Source organism: Falco peregrinus, chromosome 3 (assembly GCF_023634155.1).
Source record: "Falco peregrinus isolate bFalPer1 chromosome 3, bFalPer1.pri, whole genome shotgun sequence".
Lineage (NCBI taxonomy): Eukaryota > Metazoa > Chordata > Aves > Falconiformes > Falconidae > Falco > Falco peregrinus.
In genome coordinates, this window is record NC_073723.1 from 117,391,752 (window position 1) to 117,410,304 (window position 18,553).

Here is an 18,553-nt window from a genome sequence, read left to right on the forward strand (position 1 = left end):
ACTGTGAAAAGAGAAAAAAAAAAACAAAAAAAACCCAAAAAGAAAACACCACATTATTTCTGGCATAACCTAAAATAGAGACAACATAGGAACAGCAGCACGCTGACCAGCGGAGCCCCAAGCGCTGGGCAGACACAGGGAGGAGCCAGCCCTGGGTCTCAGACTGAGAATTTGAACCCAGACCTGGATTTCGGGGCTCTCCAATGCCACCCTCCCCCAGTGCCTGCCCCTGCCAGGGAGAAACGTGGCTCCATCCCACATGCCGGGATGACTGCAGCCTGAATCAGCCGGAGCGGAGGGAACCCATCTGGGCTGTAGTAATCGATCCATCTGGGCCTGGGGGAAGGGAGAAACCTTCCGGCTGCGCTCAGAAAAGCTGGTTTGGTGGGAGCTGCGGGAGAGGAGCTCGACAAAGAGCAGCAGAAATCCCAAAAAGGCCAAACCCTGCTGGGATGGCACCCACAGCCTGTGTGGAACTGGGGTGAAAAAAACAGGGAAGTGTTTCTTCCAGCCTATTTTGTTCAGCCATGTGCAAGTAACAAAATTCTGCTGGTTCGGGTCCCTGCGCCAGGCACCCCGGGATGGCCCAGGGGCAGGGCAGACAGCCTCAAAAGCACAGCACCCAGCTGTGGCCCCCTCATACCCAAGGGCGCTACTCTTCCAGGGTCAGGGCTCTGCGGGCCCCTTCCCACCCCCAGGAAGCATCCATGTGTCTGCCACAGGGTCCGTGCCCCTGGGAGCCCAAAGCAGCGGCAGTGGCTCCCTCTCTGCAGGCAGATGAGGGGTCCCAGCCATGAGAGTTTGGTTTTTCACTCCTATCACGGTCCACATTAGGTGATACTTTAATTTCAGCCCCTTAAATTTCAGGTGGACACTATCCGAACGCACACCGCTCATCAAACCAGCTGCTCTCCCCCAGCCAGTTAACCACTCACAAGGTGTTTGGAGAAAGAGGAGGTCTGCCACAGCCGCCTTCGGCCCTCGAGGGAGGACATGTCTTCAGAGGTGTGTGTCCAAAGTACTGGTGATCCACTGACAAAAGCATTTGCAGGGCAGGAGTTAAAAGAACTGTATCTACGACCAGAAGCAACAGCCCCACAGACAGTCTCTGCCAGCCAGAGGTTACACCACGCTCGGGTCAGCGTTTATCATCCCAGTGTGGGGATTTGTGAGGATCAGGAAACTTATAGGCTCCACCTGTATCAAAGATTAAGCATTAAACCCACAATCACCAGTATTAAAAATATAGATTAAAGCACAGATCTGCCCTCTACCTACTTCCAGGTACTCACCTATTTAACACTGTTACAAAACTGTGCTCAATTTGGAGGGAACGGGGGGAAACACCCGCCCTGGGAAGGGACACCACCAGCTGTGCAGGTGGGTCCCGCTGCCAGGGCCCAGCGTGGAGGGACAAACTGCCATGGCCGTGCCAGGGCCACCTGCCAGCCACTGTCAGCAGGGCTCAGCACCCACTGTGGCGCTCAATGGATCCCGCTGACACACGGGATTTCGAAGCAAAGCTCCCAGTGAGGAGACCTGCCTCTGACACACTGAAAGGGCAGGAGAGAAACTGAATCCATCCCCTACTGCTCCGAATCCAGGCAGAAATGAGTTATTTTAACCAGGTTTTCACCTCGTACACTATGACCACCAGCTGGAGAGCAACTGGGAACATCCCAGCACACATCAGTCCCTACAGTGCAGGCTGTAAATTAAGATGAAGTTTTGCAGAATAAGCTTGCAGAGGCGGGGTGGTTTTTTTCTCTTCAGGTTAATCCTCTCATTTCCAGCAGCAACTGCTGCCTCGGAGGCCTGCCCACAGGTCAGTGGGAGGGATGGGCTGCAGGCACCAAGAGAGAACTTGTGATGGCCCATGGCACCAGCTCCCTCCAGCTCCAGGAGCATCTCACCTCCTCAAGGGCATGTCCCCAGCACCGCCGCAGTGTTTTAGGGTGTCTCCAAAGCTCCCCGGGCAGCACTGCCACAGAGAGACCTTCAAGCCATGCTTCACACAGAAAAAAAGACAAGACAGAGCCAAACACTGTTCTGAAGATGACATTTACTAGCCCAAGCGATGCCCAATGTGTCATTCCCCTTCAGCAGGGGCAGGGCCCCCACGCAGACCCCACCCACTGCTACAGCATAACCCAGTTGTGCCGCGGGTTTTCTTCCCAGAGAAGCTCCACATCAATGACACCACAGGTGACCAACAGCCACATCCCCTGCAAGTCAAGGCCGCGGCTCCTCTTTGCCTTTGTGGTAGTCGGGCGGCGTGTACTTCCCTTCCTTGATCATCTTGTCCCTCTGCTTGAGGATGGTTCTTAGCCGCGCAGCCTGGCAAAGCGCACATGAGAGGGTGGGGGCAGACACACCACAGGGTGCAGGCAGTCACAGAAGCACTTAGATGGTCTCTACTGCACCTCCCGGCAGCCCCTCAGAAACTGCGTGCACATGGAACCCACGCTAACCCTGCCCTCAGGCTTCCCACGCGTGTTTGAGACTCCTGCCCAAGACTTTTGGGCTTTCAGGCTGCTGCTTCACACTTTACTCCTAATGATAATGGGGCTCTCAGCCCACAGCTGACCAGGCAGTACGTTCTCCTGTAGCTGCTGCAGTTGCGGACCGCCCATAGCTGCTGCAGGAGGAGGGCCGTGCAGGCAGGGGGGAAGGGGCTGCAGAGGACACAGCCCTGCTGCTACCACAACCCTCCCCCCCGCCTTGGGGAAGGGGCTGCCGCAGGACCAGCCCACCCACTCGCACCTGCATACAGCCCTGCTGCCAGCAAGGCGGTGTCACCTAACGGGCCACACCCCTGGCAGCAACCCCCACCCCCATCCCCCGCCCCAGCCTGGGCCGGAGCCCCCAGAACTTCTCAAGAGCTTGGCCTCCACCCCCAGCACCCCCTCCCCAGCCTGGCCCAGCGCCTCAGCTGTTCCCAGCCCTGGGGTCCCAGTGCCCTCCCCCCCCGAGCCCCGCAGCCCCCCAGCGCTCACCAGCTTGGTGCGGTGCATGCACTCCATGAAGTCCTCGTACTCGGGCTGGCACTCGCGGCGGGCGCGGGTCTGGCCCAGGCCGTGCCCGCACTCCACCCACTCCCGCTCGAAGGCGTGACAGGCCCCGGCCTTGCCGTAGGGCTGCGGCATGCTCTGCCGCAACAGCCACCGGTCTAAATCGATCCCCAGCTGCCGCTGCAGGTCCCAGAACGGCATGGCTCCGCACTTATTGCGACACCGACGCTGTCACAACCCCGACACCCTCAGGGCCAGCCGCCGCGCTTCACAGACCTGCCACCGCCGCCGTCCTTCACGGGCTTTTCACGACGCTGCCCGCCGTCAAGCGCAAAGGCAGGCGCGACACCTACGTCGCGCTTTACGGCTGGGCGGCTCCGGCGGGGCCAGAGAGACGAGAGGCAGGAGCGGCCTCCCCCGCTGCAGCGCCCCGGGCGGGCCGGAGGACAGGCCGCCCGCCGCGCCCCAGCGCCCCCTGCCGGCCGCCGCGGCAGCATCCCCAGAACTCCCAGTGCCCTCCCAGTGCTCCCAGTGCCCTCCCAGTGCTCCCCAGAGCAATGCCTCCTCACGGCCTCCACCCCAGTGAGTGCCCCACAGTATCAACCCGGTGTCCCACTGCTCCCAGTGCGCCCCACACCCGTACATCACAGTCCTCCCAGTGCCCTCACAGTGCTCCCAGTGCCCTCCCAGTGCTCCCCAGAGCAATGCCTCCTCACTGCCTCCACCCCAGTGAGTGCCCCCCAGTATCACCCCGGTGTCCCACTGCTCCCAGTGCGCCCCACACCCGTACATCACAGTCCTCCCAGTGCCCTCCAGTTCCCCCAGTCCCAGCTTTCAGGGTCTCGCAGCATCCCTTTCTTTGGCTGCTCGGGGCTCCCGGTGCCCCCTGCCCCATGCCGCAGGGCTGTACCTGTGCGGGACCCCCACACGCAGCCCAGGGGCAGGGGGCTTCATTAGTGCTGCCAAGGGCTCATGGAGCAGGGGGCTGCCCCAGTAATACCCACAGCCTGGAACCCACCCCCCAATTTCCATACTTCACCCCTGCCCCCAAAATCCCAGGGGTCCCTCCGGCTGCCTGAGGAGTATCCAAAGTTCAGGTGAACGGCCCCAAACTTCCCTAACAAGCAAAGCCTCGTTACCCACTGTGGCAGCCGCCCCAGTACTCCCAGTGCCTTCCCCGGGCTCCCAGTGCTCCCCAGAGCAACACCTCCCCACTGCCCCCACCCCAGCAAGTGCCCCCAGTATCACATGAGAGCATGTGATTTACATGTCCCACTGCTCCCAGTGCACCCCACACCCATACATCACAGTCCTCCCAGTGCCCTCCAGTTCCCCCAGTCCCAGCTTCCAGGGTCTTGTTAACCTTCCCTAATGAGCAAAGCCTCGTTACGCAGCTAATTGCTCACCGCACACTGATTCGCTGCCACCTCCAGCCTGCATCCCAATCCCTGAGCTGTGCCGGACCACCATTTATTACCATAACTCTTAAAAATAACCCCAAATAGACCCCCCCACACACCCGCCCAGACCCCTTTGGGAGGCAGACGCCACCACACCAGCAGCAGGAACAACATTTATGGTTTGTGCTCCAAAGTCCTCGTGGTGGGTCCCCTGGGAGAGCGGAGCGGGATGATGCCAGGCAGGACATGCTGCCACATCCCGGTCACCGCGGGGCTGGTACCCACCGCCGGCACCGCTGCTGCTCAGATGATGCTGGCCGGCGCCAAGGCCGGGGTGATGCACGGCGCCTCAGCCGTCTCCCAGCCGCAGGATAGTGGGGCGCAGAGGGTCTCGCGGTCATCTTCTGCTGCTGGCGGCTTCCCCAGGAAGAGCTGGACGGCTTTCCTGCAAGCGGGAGACAGCTGAGGGGAGCACCTCCTTGTGCAGGGTGGGTGTGGGGAAAAGGGAGCACCGGGGGTCTCATGCCCCCAGAGCAACAGCTGGAGATGAGCCACCCGCAGCTTCCCCAGTGAAAAACTGGCTCAAGTCTGTCAGTATTTAAAATAATGTGAGTTTTGCCTTTGCGGCCAGGTTTTGACCTCTGAGGCTGGGATTACCCCCTGACTCTCCAGTTTCTGGGACTCAGGTTTGACCCTCTGCCTTGGGCAGGGACAGACAGCATCTCCCACGGGATTCTGCCCTCCCCCTTCCCCTGCTTGCGCAGGACCACCTCTTACCAGGCCACGCGGGACATAGCGTAGGTGATCTGCGGCTGGGGACACCCCCCGAGCGGGGCCGAGCTTGCGATGGTGTAGGCACCCATATCCTTGAAAATCAGCCAGTCCCCAACCTGCAGCTCGGGCAGCTCCAGGCCGTCAGCGATGTGATCCTCCACGTGTCCCGGGGGGCCCCGCAGGCTGCTGCTGTGCGAGGGGTGGTCTGGGCAGGGTCTCTGCAGGGGACACACCGAGCAGCCGCAGGGGATGAGGATGCAGCAGTGCCACAGTGACCTGCGTCCACCTCCATCTGCCCTGAAGATCCAACCGTGGGAGCCCACAGACTCCGGCTCTCCGGGTACATCCCCAAAGCCTCTGCTCCCCCCTGGCACGGAGCCTGGGGCCAGCCACGATGCAAAGGGGAGCAGGGTCAGCTGAGGTGATGCAACACAGTGTGAGGGACCTGCTGGGGTCTCCTCAAAGCAGCCCGGACCCTCACCTTGTGCAGCTGAGGGCTGGGGCAGGGGCTGTCAAACAGGAGGCAGCTGAAGGTGCCGTGGATGCCATCGCTGAGGTGGTACACCAGGCTCTTCTTGCTGACAGAGTCTTCCTCTGGAAGGGAGCAGGGAGAGGGCTCAGGGGGGCTCAGGCACACAGGTGGGTCCATCCCACCATCCCACCCACCGTCAGAGCCAGGCTGCTCTGTGGGAACCTCTTCCATGGCAGTGATGCTGGCAGCAAAGGTGAAGGCGGAGGTGACGTAGTATCGCCCGGGTCTTGCAACAATCTCCACCCCGCAGCCGTCTGGGAAATACAAGTCCAAGGCAGAGTTGATCATGGCAGCCATCTGGAGGGGAAGAAGATGTTCCCCCTCGGTTAGCTCAGCCCCCCCGCAGGGAGCCAGACCCAGGAATACCCTCCAGCCTCACTCTGCCTGCTGAGCGCACGTGTTGGGAGCCACATACCTCTTCGAACGGAGCTCTGGTGTCCTCGGTGCCAGGGAATCCCCCTCCGATGTCCAGGAGGCGCATTTGGTAGCCCAGCTCCGTGCCCACATCAAAGGCCAGCTGCGCCGCAGCCACAGCCCGAGCAAAGGCCTGGGGCTCCAGCCCGCGGCTCCCCAGGTGAAAGCTGAGGGGACACCCCCTCTTTCAGCAGGGTTCACTGGTCCCCAGATGGCAGCGAGGGGACATGGCGCTGGGATTATCGCTCACTGCGGGCAGCTCTGTGATTCTCGGGCACCATCCCAAGCCAGACTGCTTGGCCAGCCCCGCAGAGCCCCCCAGCCCCCCTCCGAGGGCTAAATGCCCCAAACTGGTCCCAGCAAGGGTCAGCCTCCGCCAGTCTCTGCCTTCACCTTGCTCCCAGCCACAGCAGTGGTGGGTCTATGGCCCCCAGAGCTTCCCATAGCCTGGTCCAGCCAGGGCTGAGCACCCCTGTGGACAAAGGACCATGCGCCATACCTGATGCCAACAACCTCCACAGCCTGCTCCTTCGCTGTCTCTAGCAGGTGCCGGCAGGACTCGAGCGTGGTCCCAAACGCCATGCTCGGGTGGGCAGAAGGGCTGGAATCAGCAGCGATACCCAATAACATCCTGCAGAGCAAAGCCACGCTGCGTTGAGGGGTCTTCAGGCCCTCTCTCACCCCACAGCCACCCCCCCAGCTCCTACTCCAGCCCCACGCTCCACTGATGCCGCCGGACACCCACCTGGCACGAGGGTGGCTCCTGGCCACCTTGCTCAGCTCCACCTCATTGTCGAAGGTCATCAGCTGCACACCGTGGCTGGCCGCGTACTTGATGTGGGCAACCTGCTTGCAGGGGCTGCTGTAGAAGATCTTGTCAGCTGGGACGCCGATGTTTTGAACCCGTGCGATCTCCACCTGTGGGGATACGACATGCGTGTGGGCAGATCCTTGGGACCGGTGCTGCCCACGCCTGGGCACGGTCAGCCCAGGGCCTCGGCCAGCTTGCAGCATTGTGGAGGGCAAACTGCCAGCATTGCAGCCTGGGCTTTTCAAAGGAAAATCCACAAGAGCTCCAAGGGATCACAGTGGACTTTGTCCTGGCAGGGGCAGGCTGCGGCAAGATGTTTACAAGCAGCGTGAGACCAGGAGGAGAGAAAACCAGCAGGTTTAGTAGGTGTGGGTTTGGTCCATGTGTCACCTGTGAGCTGCAGTGAGGCTGACGGCTGCAGCGCGGGTCTGAGTTGTCACAACTCTTTGCACTTTCTCCTCCTGGTAACACGTCCTATTTAATTACGTGGGTTAACTTTGGTTCCTTCCTGGAAATCTGGCTATTGCAAATGACAAGCAGGAGGGACAAGGCTTAAAGCCACCAAGAATTGGATGGCTGTGGCAGTGGCACCCCAGGGACGTGCCCTGCCACCAGCCAAGCCTGCCAGCTGGGACACCAGTTCCAGAGACAGGAATGTTGGTCAAAGGGTGACCAGACAAGTGTGGATGGGGATTTCTGGGCTGAGTCAGGAGGGTTTTGACAGCAGAGGGAGACTCCTGCCCCTATAAATGTCATCTAATGAACGGTGAGCTCTGCCACTCTCCCACAAATGGCCAAGGGATGCTCACCCGAGCCATCCTCCCACAGCCTTACCTTGTTGGTACAGGCAAAGCCTGCCCCCAGCTCAGCCAGCAGTCGAATCACTCCTTCACTGCTGTTGCACTTCACTGGGAAGTAGGGTTTCACACGGGGCAAGGCCTTCAGGAAACACAGGTGTTTCTTCACAATGTCCCCAAGGTCCGCCACAAAGAAGGCTTGCTGGTTGCTCTAGGAGAAAGCCGGAGTGAGCAGCAGTCGCCTCGCCACGACCGTCTCTGCCAAGCAGGTGCTGGCTGCTGGGGAGCAGCAGAGCCACCAGCCCTTACCGCCCGGCACAGCTCCACCAGGATGTTCTCCAGGAGGTCTCTGGTGGTGAAGCCTTCCTCCACCATCATGAAATTGGATTCGTTCAGGTACCCATTCATGGTCAGGGTGTGCTAACGCTAGTTTAATGCCTCCTCAGGTAGGGTATGACTTCTAAGTATGCAACACACTGTAGAAAGAAAGGGAATATTAGGGGTAGGGACCAGAAACTCCACCAGCGTACAGCACCCAGCCTGCACCCTGGGGTGCTCCCTGTCCCGACCATGGGAGCGCTGCCCTGGGTAAAGCCCTCTGCTGCTCTCCTCCAAACCAGTGCCTCAGCTGAGGGCCCTGCTCTGGGTTAAAGCATTTTCTCCAGGTGGAGGAGACACTTTTCTCAGCAGTTCAGAGCTTTCTTCTGGCACGCAGCAGCCCTGTCTTCAGCAGCAGTTCAGGCACCAACACAGTTAACAACAAAGCCAATTTCACTGCAAAGAGGATGGCCTATATATGCCAGAACATGTCTCTTCACGCTCTGGCATGTAGCTAGATCTGCTGTACATCGCACAGGGTGAAGTTCCCTTGCGGTTTCCAAATAGCTGAAGTTTCACAGACCCACCTTCCCAGGCACACAAGCCCCAGGAAAAGGGAGGCATCCTTAAAGAGCTCAGCACAGGCCACTCACTGACACCGGCTGACCTGAGGATGGTCTGGATTCATGCTGTGGTTCATTTCACGTCTCTCCCATGGCACAGGGTGTGGACCAAGGGGACAAGTTAAGCTGAACAATGTTTCCTGGCTCGCACACTTAAAACCTTCAGCTTTAAATTTGCACACTTAGCTTTAACAGCCTCCTCCCCTGGATCCATCCCATCCCATAACCCAGGGAACCGATGACCTAGCTCAGGCTCTCAGGAAACATTTCCACTCCAGTAATCCAGGTCTAGCTCCAGGGCTCTTACAGGAACATGGTCTCTCAGAGCTGAAGTGAGGAGACAGAGGTTTCATTTCTCAGAGCTGCACAGCACCTCCTCCTCTGCAGAGACCTACTTACGACATTTCGGGTGGGCACTAGGACAAAGACCACACTGATCCCGGAGTGGCAGGGTGTTGTAATCCATTGAGCAAGCACCACCAGCAAACTTCAGAGATGGGGAATGGGGAGAAAAATTGGGTTTTCAAGCTCTTAGAGCTTCATACTCAGGAAAGGAGAGCAACTCCTCTAGCCTTACCCTTCACTCCCCAGAGACATCACTAACCAGCACCCAGCCCGCCCTGGTTGGACACAGAAACAATAAGCAATTAAGTGGGTCATTCCTGTCAGCCCTAGGAAAACATGCCCCAGCCTCGGACACCCCCTCCTTACCGGGGTCCAGCGCCTCCCTCCCAGGTGACTAGGCGTGCTGCCAGGGGGGCTCCCCAAAGAACACCAAGCTCCTGCAGCACCCCAAGGTGTAGCTGTGGCTGGGGGTTCGAGGTCTCTGGGGAGAAGTGCAAGGGGTTAATGAGGGAGAGGGGTACTGATGGCAGGATGCCCTCCACCCGCTATTCCCAAAACTTGGCAATCGCAGGCATCCCTCATCAGCCCCCTCCTCACTGTGCCAGGCAAGCCAGCTTCCCCAGCAGCCCGCGCAGTCCCCCCAACCCCGTTACCTTAGAAAGCATTTAAGCAGATTATGCCCATGGGTCTGCCAAGAGAATGAACTGGCCCCAGCAGTGGCTGTTTGTCCTGCTCCGGTTCCCTGCCTGCCCTAAGCCCCTGGACCAGCTAACCCTGGGGGTGGGGGGTGGGCTCTGCACCCCTTGTATCCCAGTACCCCGCTCCCTGCTCTGCCTCACCATAGCCATGGCAACAAAACCCAGCCACCCCATTGGCTGAGCTGCCTCCGAGCATCCTTCATCACTTTTGGGAAATGCTCCCCCCCGCAGCAGACACCCTAGGTTCTCACTGAGTCCCCACCGTGCCAGCAGTTCATCCCCAGCCTGACGGTGCGGAGCATGGCGAGCCTACCTGCAGCCCAGCCCTGGTGCAAGGGCGCTCGTGGCTGTGCACGCATTGCGTGCACAGGAACCCTTGAGGGGAAGAGAGCCCAGAATACCTCTGAAACGCTGCTGCCAGGAAAACGAGGCCTCCTGCAGATTAAAGGCTGAGCAGCGCCTGTTTGGCTGGGACACCGGCCAAGGAAGGTAGACGGGAAGACGTCAGGGACTGATTCTGCCCTTGTTGTGCCACTGCTGGATTCGGTGGGTTCCCAGACAGCAGATCCAGCTCTGCCATACATGCAGATGCCCCCTCAGATCGATCAGTCCTGTCTTTGCCTGCATTTGTGCACTTGGAAACGGTTCCACCACTCCATCCCACAAATACCACCAGCTGAGCAGGGGATTTTTTCTTTCTTCTTGTTAATTTGCAGTTCCCTCTCTGGTGCCGCTGAGGAGACAGTGTTCTGTATGTGGAGGGGTGGGTGCCCTCACTGAGGAGTGAGAGGGAACGACTGCTCCTGGGCTCCTGTATTCAACACTGTCGTCTTGGCTTTGCCAGGGACTATCCCAGCACCCAGCGCCAAGGAAGCGCCCGTGAGATCCTGGCCTGTTTTCCCGGTGCTCCAGCCCAGCGCCCAGCCCTGCACCGTGCCAGGCAGGACGGCGGAGCCCTGCAGAGAGCAGCGGGCCGGGAGGAGGGCAGAGCGGTGCCGGCTCTCGGCTCGCTTTCCGGAGTGCAGCGGGGGGAACCGGGCCCACGCAGCAGCCGCCGGCCCACGCCGCGCCAGCACGGCGCGCTGTCACCCACGCCGTGCCGCGGAACCACGCCCACCCGCTGCAAAACCGCGCCCACCACATACGTAGCCACGCCCCCCGCTGCAAACCCGTTCCCACCACCTACGTGGCCACGCCCACACGCTGTGAAACTACGTCCACTACTTACGTAGCCCCGCCCACTCGCTGCGAAACCGCGCCCACTACCTTGTAGCCACGCCTATCCGCTGCGAAACCACGCCCGCTACACGCGAAATCCTGCCCACCCGCGGCGGAGCCCCGCCCACTCGCCCGCTGCCCCGGCGTCACCGCCCCCGTGACGGGCGCGCAGTCGGCGGCGGCCATGGCTCCGAGCGCGCAGGCGGGGGGCGGCCGCGGGCAGGCCCCGGGCCCGGGGCTGCGGCAGGGCATCCGCGCCGTCCTGCTGGGGCCGCCCGGCGCCGGCAAGGGCACGCAGGTGAGGGGACACGTGAGGGCCCTTTGCACGGGAGCGGTGCGGGTGTCCTGGGCTGCCCTCCTGGGACAGGTCGGCGGGCACGGGCCGGGCCTGCCCACCGCCGGGCCCGGCGTCTGAGCCCCCGCCTGGAGGGACGCGGGTGCCCGGCCTCTTCCTGCCGAGGTCCTGGGGCGTGCGGCCTGCCCTTGCTCCGGAGGGCACCGCGCCTGCCTTCCCCCGGGGGCTCGGCCACACGGGCCTCCCGCCCGCAGGGACCCGGAGTCCTTTGTCCCGGAGCCCCTCTCCAGGGGCCCGGTGCCTGCCCCCGCCTCCCGCAGCTACCTGCCCTCCGGGCTGTTGTGCCGGGCCCACCACGTGTCGGCCGGGCCCCGACCGTCCCGCCGCTGCGGGTGGCGGTAGACCCCCACGGGAGGGGGATCCAGCCCCCGGCTGGGCCTGAGCCCCCGGGGTCCTGCCCCCCCACCCCACCACGGGGAGCTTACCCCCTGTCTGTCCTCTCCGGCAGGCCCCGAAGCTGGCTGAGACCTACTGCGTCTGCCACCTGGCCACCGGGGACATGCTGCGGGCCATGGTGGCCTCCGGCTCCGACCTGGGCAAGCGGCTCAAAGAGACGATGGATGCGGGGAAGCTGGTGGGTAGTGGGGAGATGTGCCGGGAGGGGCGGTGAGCTGGCAGCACCTGGAACCGGAGCAGTCAAAAGCACCGTCTAATTAGAAGCCTCAGTGACAAAACCCAATTAGTGGCGGGAGGCAGATTGCAGGGTGAAGGCAGGGGTGGGGTGGGGATTTTCCCTCTCATTATCCTGCAGGAGAAGCATCCTATAAAAACATCCTTCCTCTTCAAAATTCTTCTTTGCTTACCAGAAGCCTGTGTCCCTGGGTTGGTTCTTTCTTTCTTTTTTTTCTTTTTCACGTTGCTTTTCTGCTCATGGGATGTGGCTTGGCTGGCTGCTGTGGCTCTGCAATGCTGTTTGAGGTGCAGGTTTATTCGCGGAGTGACAGGGTCTCACAGCCATGCTTTGCAGCTCCTGGCTTCCTTCACATGATGCCTGGACTCCTGTGGGGTGGAAGACTTTGTTCAGAGGGTTCATCTGCATCCCAGCTCTTGCATAAATGCTATTTGCCTGTAACTGTAAGGTAAAAATAGACCTGGGGTGGGGTGGGTGCTGTGTAGTGCTGTGAGAGAGAGACACTTTGGATCCCCAAGAGACAAGAGTTAAGATCTTTGACACATTCATTTTCTGAATGTCCAACTGTCTTGCTAAAATAACTGAAATATCTTAGGGAAACTTGAGGGACAGCAAATTGCAGCAACTCGCCCCAAGGCGAAGTGGGGTGGGTCTTGAGCATCGCTTCTGGTTGGCGTGGGCTCATAAGACCCCACGGAGAATCTGCGGGCCACAGGTGGGAAGAGCGACGTGGCTTATCTCCAGCTTTTGCTCAAAGCTTGCATTGCAACACCGAGCCTGCAGTATCCCAGCTGGTTATGAAAGATAGGGGACGTTATCTGGCACGGCTGGTGGTATCTGCCACGTGTGTGTGTGGCAGCCGGCACTGGGCTGCTCGGTGGGTGTATCTTTGCAGCGTGGTCTGGCTCTGTGATAACTCAGCTGGGAGCACAGCAGCCTTCGGGTTGGGTTTTTACGCTTGATGATGAAGCAGGACCCCTTTCTCCAAGCAGGGTAATCAGGAAAGCGCAGAAGTGACTTGTTGCTTCACGCAGACTGCTCCCCACCCTTACGCTTCCTGCTCCAGGGCTCTTGTTTGTGTGCTGTGATGGTGTGGTCCCCAGTCCTGCTGGGTCCCAGCTGCGTGTGCTGGAGAAAAAAGAGCTGCTGAGGAGAGCTACTCTCAAATAAACAGCTACTGTTGGGGCTGCAGCATCTGTTAGTACTATCCAAATGCTGCAGTGAAGACAAGGCATTAATCCCAGCAGTATGCTGGGATCGTGATATGGGGAAAAACTATCCAGCGAGGCCAGAGCGTGTCAGGAAGTATTGGGCATTTACCTTCGTACAAGGTTTACAAGAGTCAATGAGCAACTCACCTGCTTTGCCCTTCCTGCCCAGGCCTGCCTACTGAGGGGGATGTGTGGGTGAAGGTACAAAGTAACAGGAAATAAAGGTTATGGTGATATTTTGTATTGTGAATTGGTTTTAAAAAAAAATAATCAAAACAGTTCTTCAAACTGACTGTCTCCCTTGAAATACAGCAACCTTTGTAACAGTGAGGTTACAGCACTGGTCCAAGTCCCTGCACAGGCTGGAGTGTCCCTGGTGTGAAATATGTGTTGACAACCATGGCAGGGAGCACTTCTCTGACATGGACAGGTCTGAACATGCAGCTTTTGCCCTGTTAACAGCAGTGCCCTGCGTTGTGGCTGCCGCTTCTGGGACCAGAAACGGCTCTAAAAGGGGCCTGATGCAGCCTGGACACTGGCGTGAGTACAGCAGCTCTAGAGGCAGCTGCGTGTAAAACTGGGGTGTCCCTCTTCACCATGTGTCTGTCTCTCCTCTCCGCAGGTGAGTGATGAGATGGTGGTGGAGCTGATTGAGAACAACCTTGACTCCGCTCCCTGCAAGAACGGCTTCCTCCTGGACGGCTTCCCACGCACGGTGAAGCAGGCTGAAATGGTACGTGAGCTCCTGTTTGGGGACTGCTCTGGCATCTCCTTCCCTGGAGACGGGGGTCCCTTGGCCATGCTTCTGCCCCTCTGAGCTGGGTGTGTTCTGCTGCAGCTGGATGAGCTCCTGGAGAAGAGGAGAGAAAAGCTGGACTCCGTCATTGAGTTCAGCATCCCTGACTCCTTGCTGATCCGGAGAATCACTGGACGGTAATCCTTCTCTCCCAAACACCCAGTGCATGGGGCAGGTTTTCGTAGTCTGTGGGAGAGTGTCCTAATTTTGGATCCCAGGTTCACTCTGGCAGTGCTTAGGGCTAGCTGCAGTACTGCTCCGTGTTAGATTTCTGCTCTGTTTGAGCCTTCCTGCCCTGATCGCTCACCTGCTCTCCCGTGCCTGGGCTTGAACAGCCCCTTCGTTGCCTTATAAATAGGGGCTGCCGAGATGATTCGGTGTCCTTGGTGACCCAGCTCAGCCTTTAAGCCTGGTGTCTGACAGCTAATGTCTTCATACTCTTGCTTCTCCGGAGCCATTACTACTCCCTTACGCAGGACACCGTGCATAGGTGTTCAGGCACTGCCGAACACTCTGTCCAGGGTCAGTTGTGGCTGTGCAGGCACACAGATGTCTCCCAGTGTTTGCTGCTGCACTGTCACCCTCACCTCCAGGAGCTAACCGCTTTCCCCAGAAAAGCCTAAAGTAAAAATCTCTTTTCCATCTTCTAGCACAGCTGCTTTTTTCAAATGCCTGAAGTGGCCCTTGATACAGAAATAACTAAAGAGATTTTTCTTAGCAGAGAGAGGCTAATTGGGTTGTTATTGCAGATGTTTCTGTGCTGATGAGTGGCAGGTTCAGGAGACCTTGTCCTCACACTGGGCTACTCTGCTGACACTTGCTTTCTCTCTTAGGCTGATTCACCCAGCGAGTGGCCGCTCTTATCATGAGGAGTTCAGACCCCCGAAAGAGCACATGAAGGACGATGTATGTGAGCTCCCAAGGCCACAACTTATGTTGCTTTGGGTTTAGCTGATGCTTTGCAGCATCCCTGGAAAAAACTAAGTTCTTTCCTTCTGTCCTGGTTTTCTGGGGAGTGTGGGGAACTGCCTGCGCAGCCTGAGCCGACAACACCGTGGGGAGTCTGGCGGGATGAGTGAAGGGCATGGCTATTCTGCAGGGCCAGCCTGGGCTCTGTCAGCCTCAGAACTTGTTGGACTGTGTCCATAGCTGAAATTGTGGTGGGTTCTGACTGGTTTCTCTCCTGGGAAGCCAACTGTAGCTGGTGTCTGCCTTCGAGGCTCCTTCTAGCAAGCAGAGTGGTGTATGGGGGCAGGACCATGGTGCTGTATCCCCTCTTCAGTGACTGCTCTGGGACTTGTTTCAGCTGCTCTGGGTTCACCCCACGCTCCCCTGCAGACCTGGGGACCACCCTGCAGCTCTGCATTGTAGCCTGTCTTGGAGGAGGGGAGCAGGGGTTGTCATAGCTGTGGAGAGAAGGGGGGAGTGTGCCAGGCTGCAGCTAGCTGGAGGTTGTCCCCTTGCTTTTCCCAGGTCACTGGAGAGCCCCTGATCCGTCGTTCGGATGATAATGAAACAGCCTTGAAAACCCGCCTGAAGGCCTATCACACGCAGACCTCTCCCCTGGTCTCCTACTACAGCAAGCGAGGGATCCATACGGCGGTGGATGCCTCCCAGTCTCCCGATGTGGTGTTTGCTAGCATCCTGGCAGCCTTCTCGAGAGCAACATGTAAAGACCTGGTTATGTTCATTTAGGGCTCTGTCCCAGGACGGAGCTCTCCCTTTCCTCTCTGTCTCTCCATCTCTGTCTCTCTGGGGCCGGGGAAGGTGAAGAGCTAAGCAGAGTAGAAGAGGAGGGGGGACAAGGCAATGCAGCCCAAGGCAGGGCTGTGCTAATTCTCAATTAAACAAGCTGTTAACGGTCTCCATCTCGGTATATGTGAACATCAGTCTGTCTGCGCATGCCAGAGATTTGTCCCCTAGAGGTCGCAGCGAGCCCAAGCACACGCTGCCAGAAATGGGGGTTTGCACCCCTTTGGGATCCAAAGGCGCTTGTTTCATTCTAGAGCTGTAGCTCCCTGGAAGGAACTGTACTTTCAGCTCCTCCTGGCTGCTCCGCAGGGGAGTGGCAGAAGGTTGGAGATCTGGACTGAGCTGTTGGGGGAAGGACCTTCACAGGGTGCTGGATAGGTGATGCTCTGTCCGCTGCAGGAAACAAAACACGGGTTTGCTTGTGGGAAGCATGTGAAAGGTTCTGTCTGTGTGTGTCAGCCCAGGGAGAGCCATGGGAGGGACAGCCTGGCTGTGTGCATGAGTGCAGCCTGCTGCTGCTCGGGGCTGGGTGAGAACTTGTTCTTGTCGTACGTGTTTTACTCTCTGTGGGACGGCAGGTTACCTGAGAGCACAGCCTGTCTTTTGTTCTGATGGGGCTTGTGGGGCACGGAGAGGGTGGGTGAGAGCTGGGAGGTTTCAGCCTCTTCTCATTTGTGAACCCCAACGCAGCAAATATTAGTGAGATGCTTTTTGCCTTTTTTTTTTTAAATAACATGAAGTCTCTGGTCTGACAGTCGCTGTATGTGGCAAGTTGGGATCTCCTGAGGACAAGAAAAAGACTTGGGTTTTATCTCTTCACTCTTGCCTTGGCTTTGGCCAGGAAGATGAAGATGTGTTGAGCTTCTCCTGATCCTGAGGTCTAAATAAAGCCTTATTGCAAAACAAATGATTTTTCAAGGCTCAAGAGACAGCGTTATTAACTGCTGGCTTCGTGTGCCCTTGAGCCAACGACCTTCATTATGAGACCATGGAAATGTACTTGTTTCTTGAGCAAATCAAACAGCTTTGTCAGGCTGTCCATTTGAGGGCACCATGCGCAGTGTGGTTAGTACCCTGGCTTTTGGGGGGCATTATGATGCTATATGGTGACCCTGCGAGGCTGGTGATAACCTTTGCCCATGCAGAATTCTAGCCCTTCCTAGAGGACCTCGCTGTAAATGCAGATTGGCCCAGATGAAACTTTGTCCTTTGGCCTTCTGTGGATGTTTACTGATTTAGTGTTACTGAGTACCCTTCTCTTTGGAGGAGGCGGCCTGTCTCCCTCCTGTGCACTGAGCTGCTGTGGCCTGTGTGCCTAGAGCAGATGCCTAATCCTCAGGAATCCCTTGCTCTTTTTTTTTTTTTTCTTGATAATTTCTCTTTTGTCTGAAAATACCTCTCTGTCCTCATATATCCTTTCTAGGAAAACAACCTCTTCCCTTCCAGCAAACTGGAAATAACACCAGGAACTGAAAGCAGTTGACTTGTTGCTCTTGAAAGCACGTGATTGTGGGGAGAGAGGGTTTGAAAGTAAACGGTGCTGGTTTCGTCAGCAGCCTGCAGTCCCCTGAGATCCCCAGATGGCCATTGCCTTGTCGATTGTTTCTGTTCCCAGTGCGTGTCGGTGTGCTGGGAGGTCAGGATAGCATTTGGCATAGGACTGCTGTGCTGCAGGGTGGTGGAAAGTGTGTTTTAAAGCTGCCCTAGCATCTCGGTGACTGTAAAGAAATTCTGACTGGGAGCAGCTTTTATCTGGGCATCTTGAGAGAGCTGCAGCTCCCTACACGCTGCTATAATGGCAGGAAAGGGTTCCTGGCCAGCTGGTGTTCTTGGATTTGGTCATGGTTTTACTCCACAGCAAGAACAATGTGTTCTTCCACTTTTCGTTCCTTTTCCCCCTTGTGCTCACTTTGCATCCAGCTCACGAGCCTTGTTCTGCCATAAACCATGATTAATTTTGGTTTTTTCCCTAAATCTATTTTTTTCTCTTTGTTCCCATTTATTCCAGCTGAGTGACTCCGTGAACCAGATGCGACACCACCAAACGCTGCACACTCTGCTACATCACCCATTGCAGCCCTCCCCTGGGTGGAGGGGGAGGCAGGGAGGGCAGCTGGGGAGGGGTTATGATTGATGGGAGGGGGAAAAGGAGGTGGTAGACAAGGGATTTGGGGGCTAATTTGGTTGGGTTTTGTTTAGAGTTTTTATTCAGCGGAATCATTGTGAAGAGGAGATGGCCTTATCCTGAGAAATCACTGTTTGGGGAGGCAAAACAATTTTTGTACAGGGTAAAACATCTCCGCCAGTGATCAGATGCAGGTACTTGAGCTGTTAGGAGTGTAGGGCTAGATGCTGTGCCAGGTTTCTCCAGGACTTTCAGGGCTTGTCTCATGGGCTGTTAGTACTCTAAGGCCACTGCAAGGTTTGCTGTGATTTTTTTGAAAGTTGCTTCCTGTCAGCGAGGACCAAACTGAACAAATGACTCGTCATTTCTGAAAGGAAAAAAAAAAAAATGCCATGGCCTTTTCCTGGAAGTTTTGGTTTTCTTGTTCTGCTGCAGTCCTAAACCCTGGCATAAAGACTTCTCAAGGTTTCTCTCCTGCTGCACAGAGGGGCTGCGGCTCTAGTCCAAGCCTGCCTTACTTGGCAATGGGGTGGCTTCTCTGTGGTCTTGACCAAGCTGGAATTCACACAATGCTGAAGAAATGCAAAAGAGACGTTCTTAATTGACTGCAAAAAATAACACTTAATTGGTTTTTTGCATTTCTTTTTAGATCAAATGGTGCCTTGTCTAACCTCTGAATCAATAATAAAATAACCCCTTTACATTTTTTATCTGTTGCTGTGTCCTCTTTGACCTGCAGACA

The 18,553-nt window shown here is 57.5% G+C and overlaps 3 protein-coding genes across 15 annotated transcripts; 1 reads left to right on the top strand and 2 right to left on the bottom strand.

Annotated features, from left to right (window-relative positions):
* Positions 1-2,042: 2,042 nt before the first annotated feature.
* NDUFS5 (NADH:ubiquinone oxidoreductase subunit S5) lies at positions 2,043-3,321 on the bottom strand. The gene is made up of 2 exons (XM_055800826.1): positions 2,997-3,321; positions 2,043-2,337 (listed from the first exon to the last, which is right to left on the bottom strand). The coding sequence occupies exons 1-2, from the start codon at positions 3,210-3,212 to the stop codon at positions 2,233-2,235; spliced, it is 321 nt and encodes a 106-aa protein (XP_055656801.1). The 5' UTR covers positions 3,213-3,321; the 3' UTR covers positions 2,043-2,232.
* A 1,252-nt stretch (positions 3,322-4,573) lies between these two features.
* AZIN2 (antizyme inhibitor 2) lies at positions 4,574-12,799 on the bottom strand. 12 transcript variants are annotated; one of them, XM_055798148.1, is made up of 11 exons: positions 11,722-11,863; positions 9,392-9,506; positions 8,049-8,215; positions 7,777-7,950; positions 6,877-7,049; positions 6,631-6,762; positions 6,133-6,298; positions 5,852-6,014; positions 5,667-5,779; positions 5,189-5,403; positions 4,574-4,856 (listed from the first exon to the last, which is right to left on the bottom strand). In XM_055798148.1, the coding sequence occupies exons 3-11, from the start codon at positions 8,145-8,147 to the stop codon at positions 4,715-4,717; spliced, it is 1,377 nt and encodes a 458-aa protein (XP_055654123.1). In that variant the 5' UTR covers positions 8,148-8,215; positions 9,392-9,506; positions 11,722-11,863; the 3' UTR covers positions 4,574-4,714.
* On the top strand, positions 11,081-18,519 carry AK2 (adenylate kinase 2). 2 transcript variants are annotated; one of them, XM_055798696.1, is made up of 7 exons: positions 11,082-11,239; positions 11,745-11,870; positions 13,761-13,871; positions 13,977-14,071; positions 14,768-14,840; positions 15,408-15,603; positions 17,695-18,519. In XM_055798696.1, the coding sequence occupies exons 1-7, from the start codon at positions 11,126-11,128 to the stop codon at positions 17,700-17,702; spliced, it is 723 nt and encodes a 240-aa protein (XP_055654671.1). In that variant the 5' UTR covers positions 11,082-11,125; the 3' UTR covers positions 17,703-18,519. The 2 variants fall into 2 exon arrangements, with proteins under 2 accessions (XP_055654670.1, XP_055654671.1); XM_055798695.1 differs by lacking the exon at positions 17,695-18,519 and having other exon boundaries at positions 11,081-11,239; positions 15,408-15,802.
* Positions 18,520-18,553: the final 34 nt, after the last annotated feature.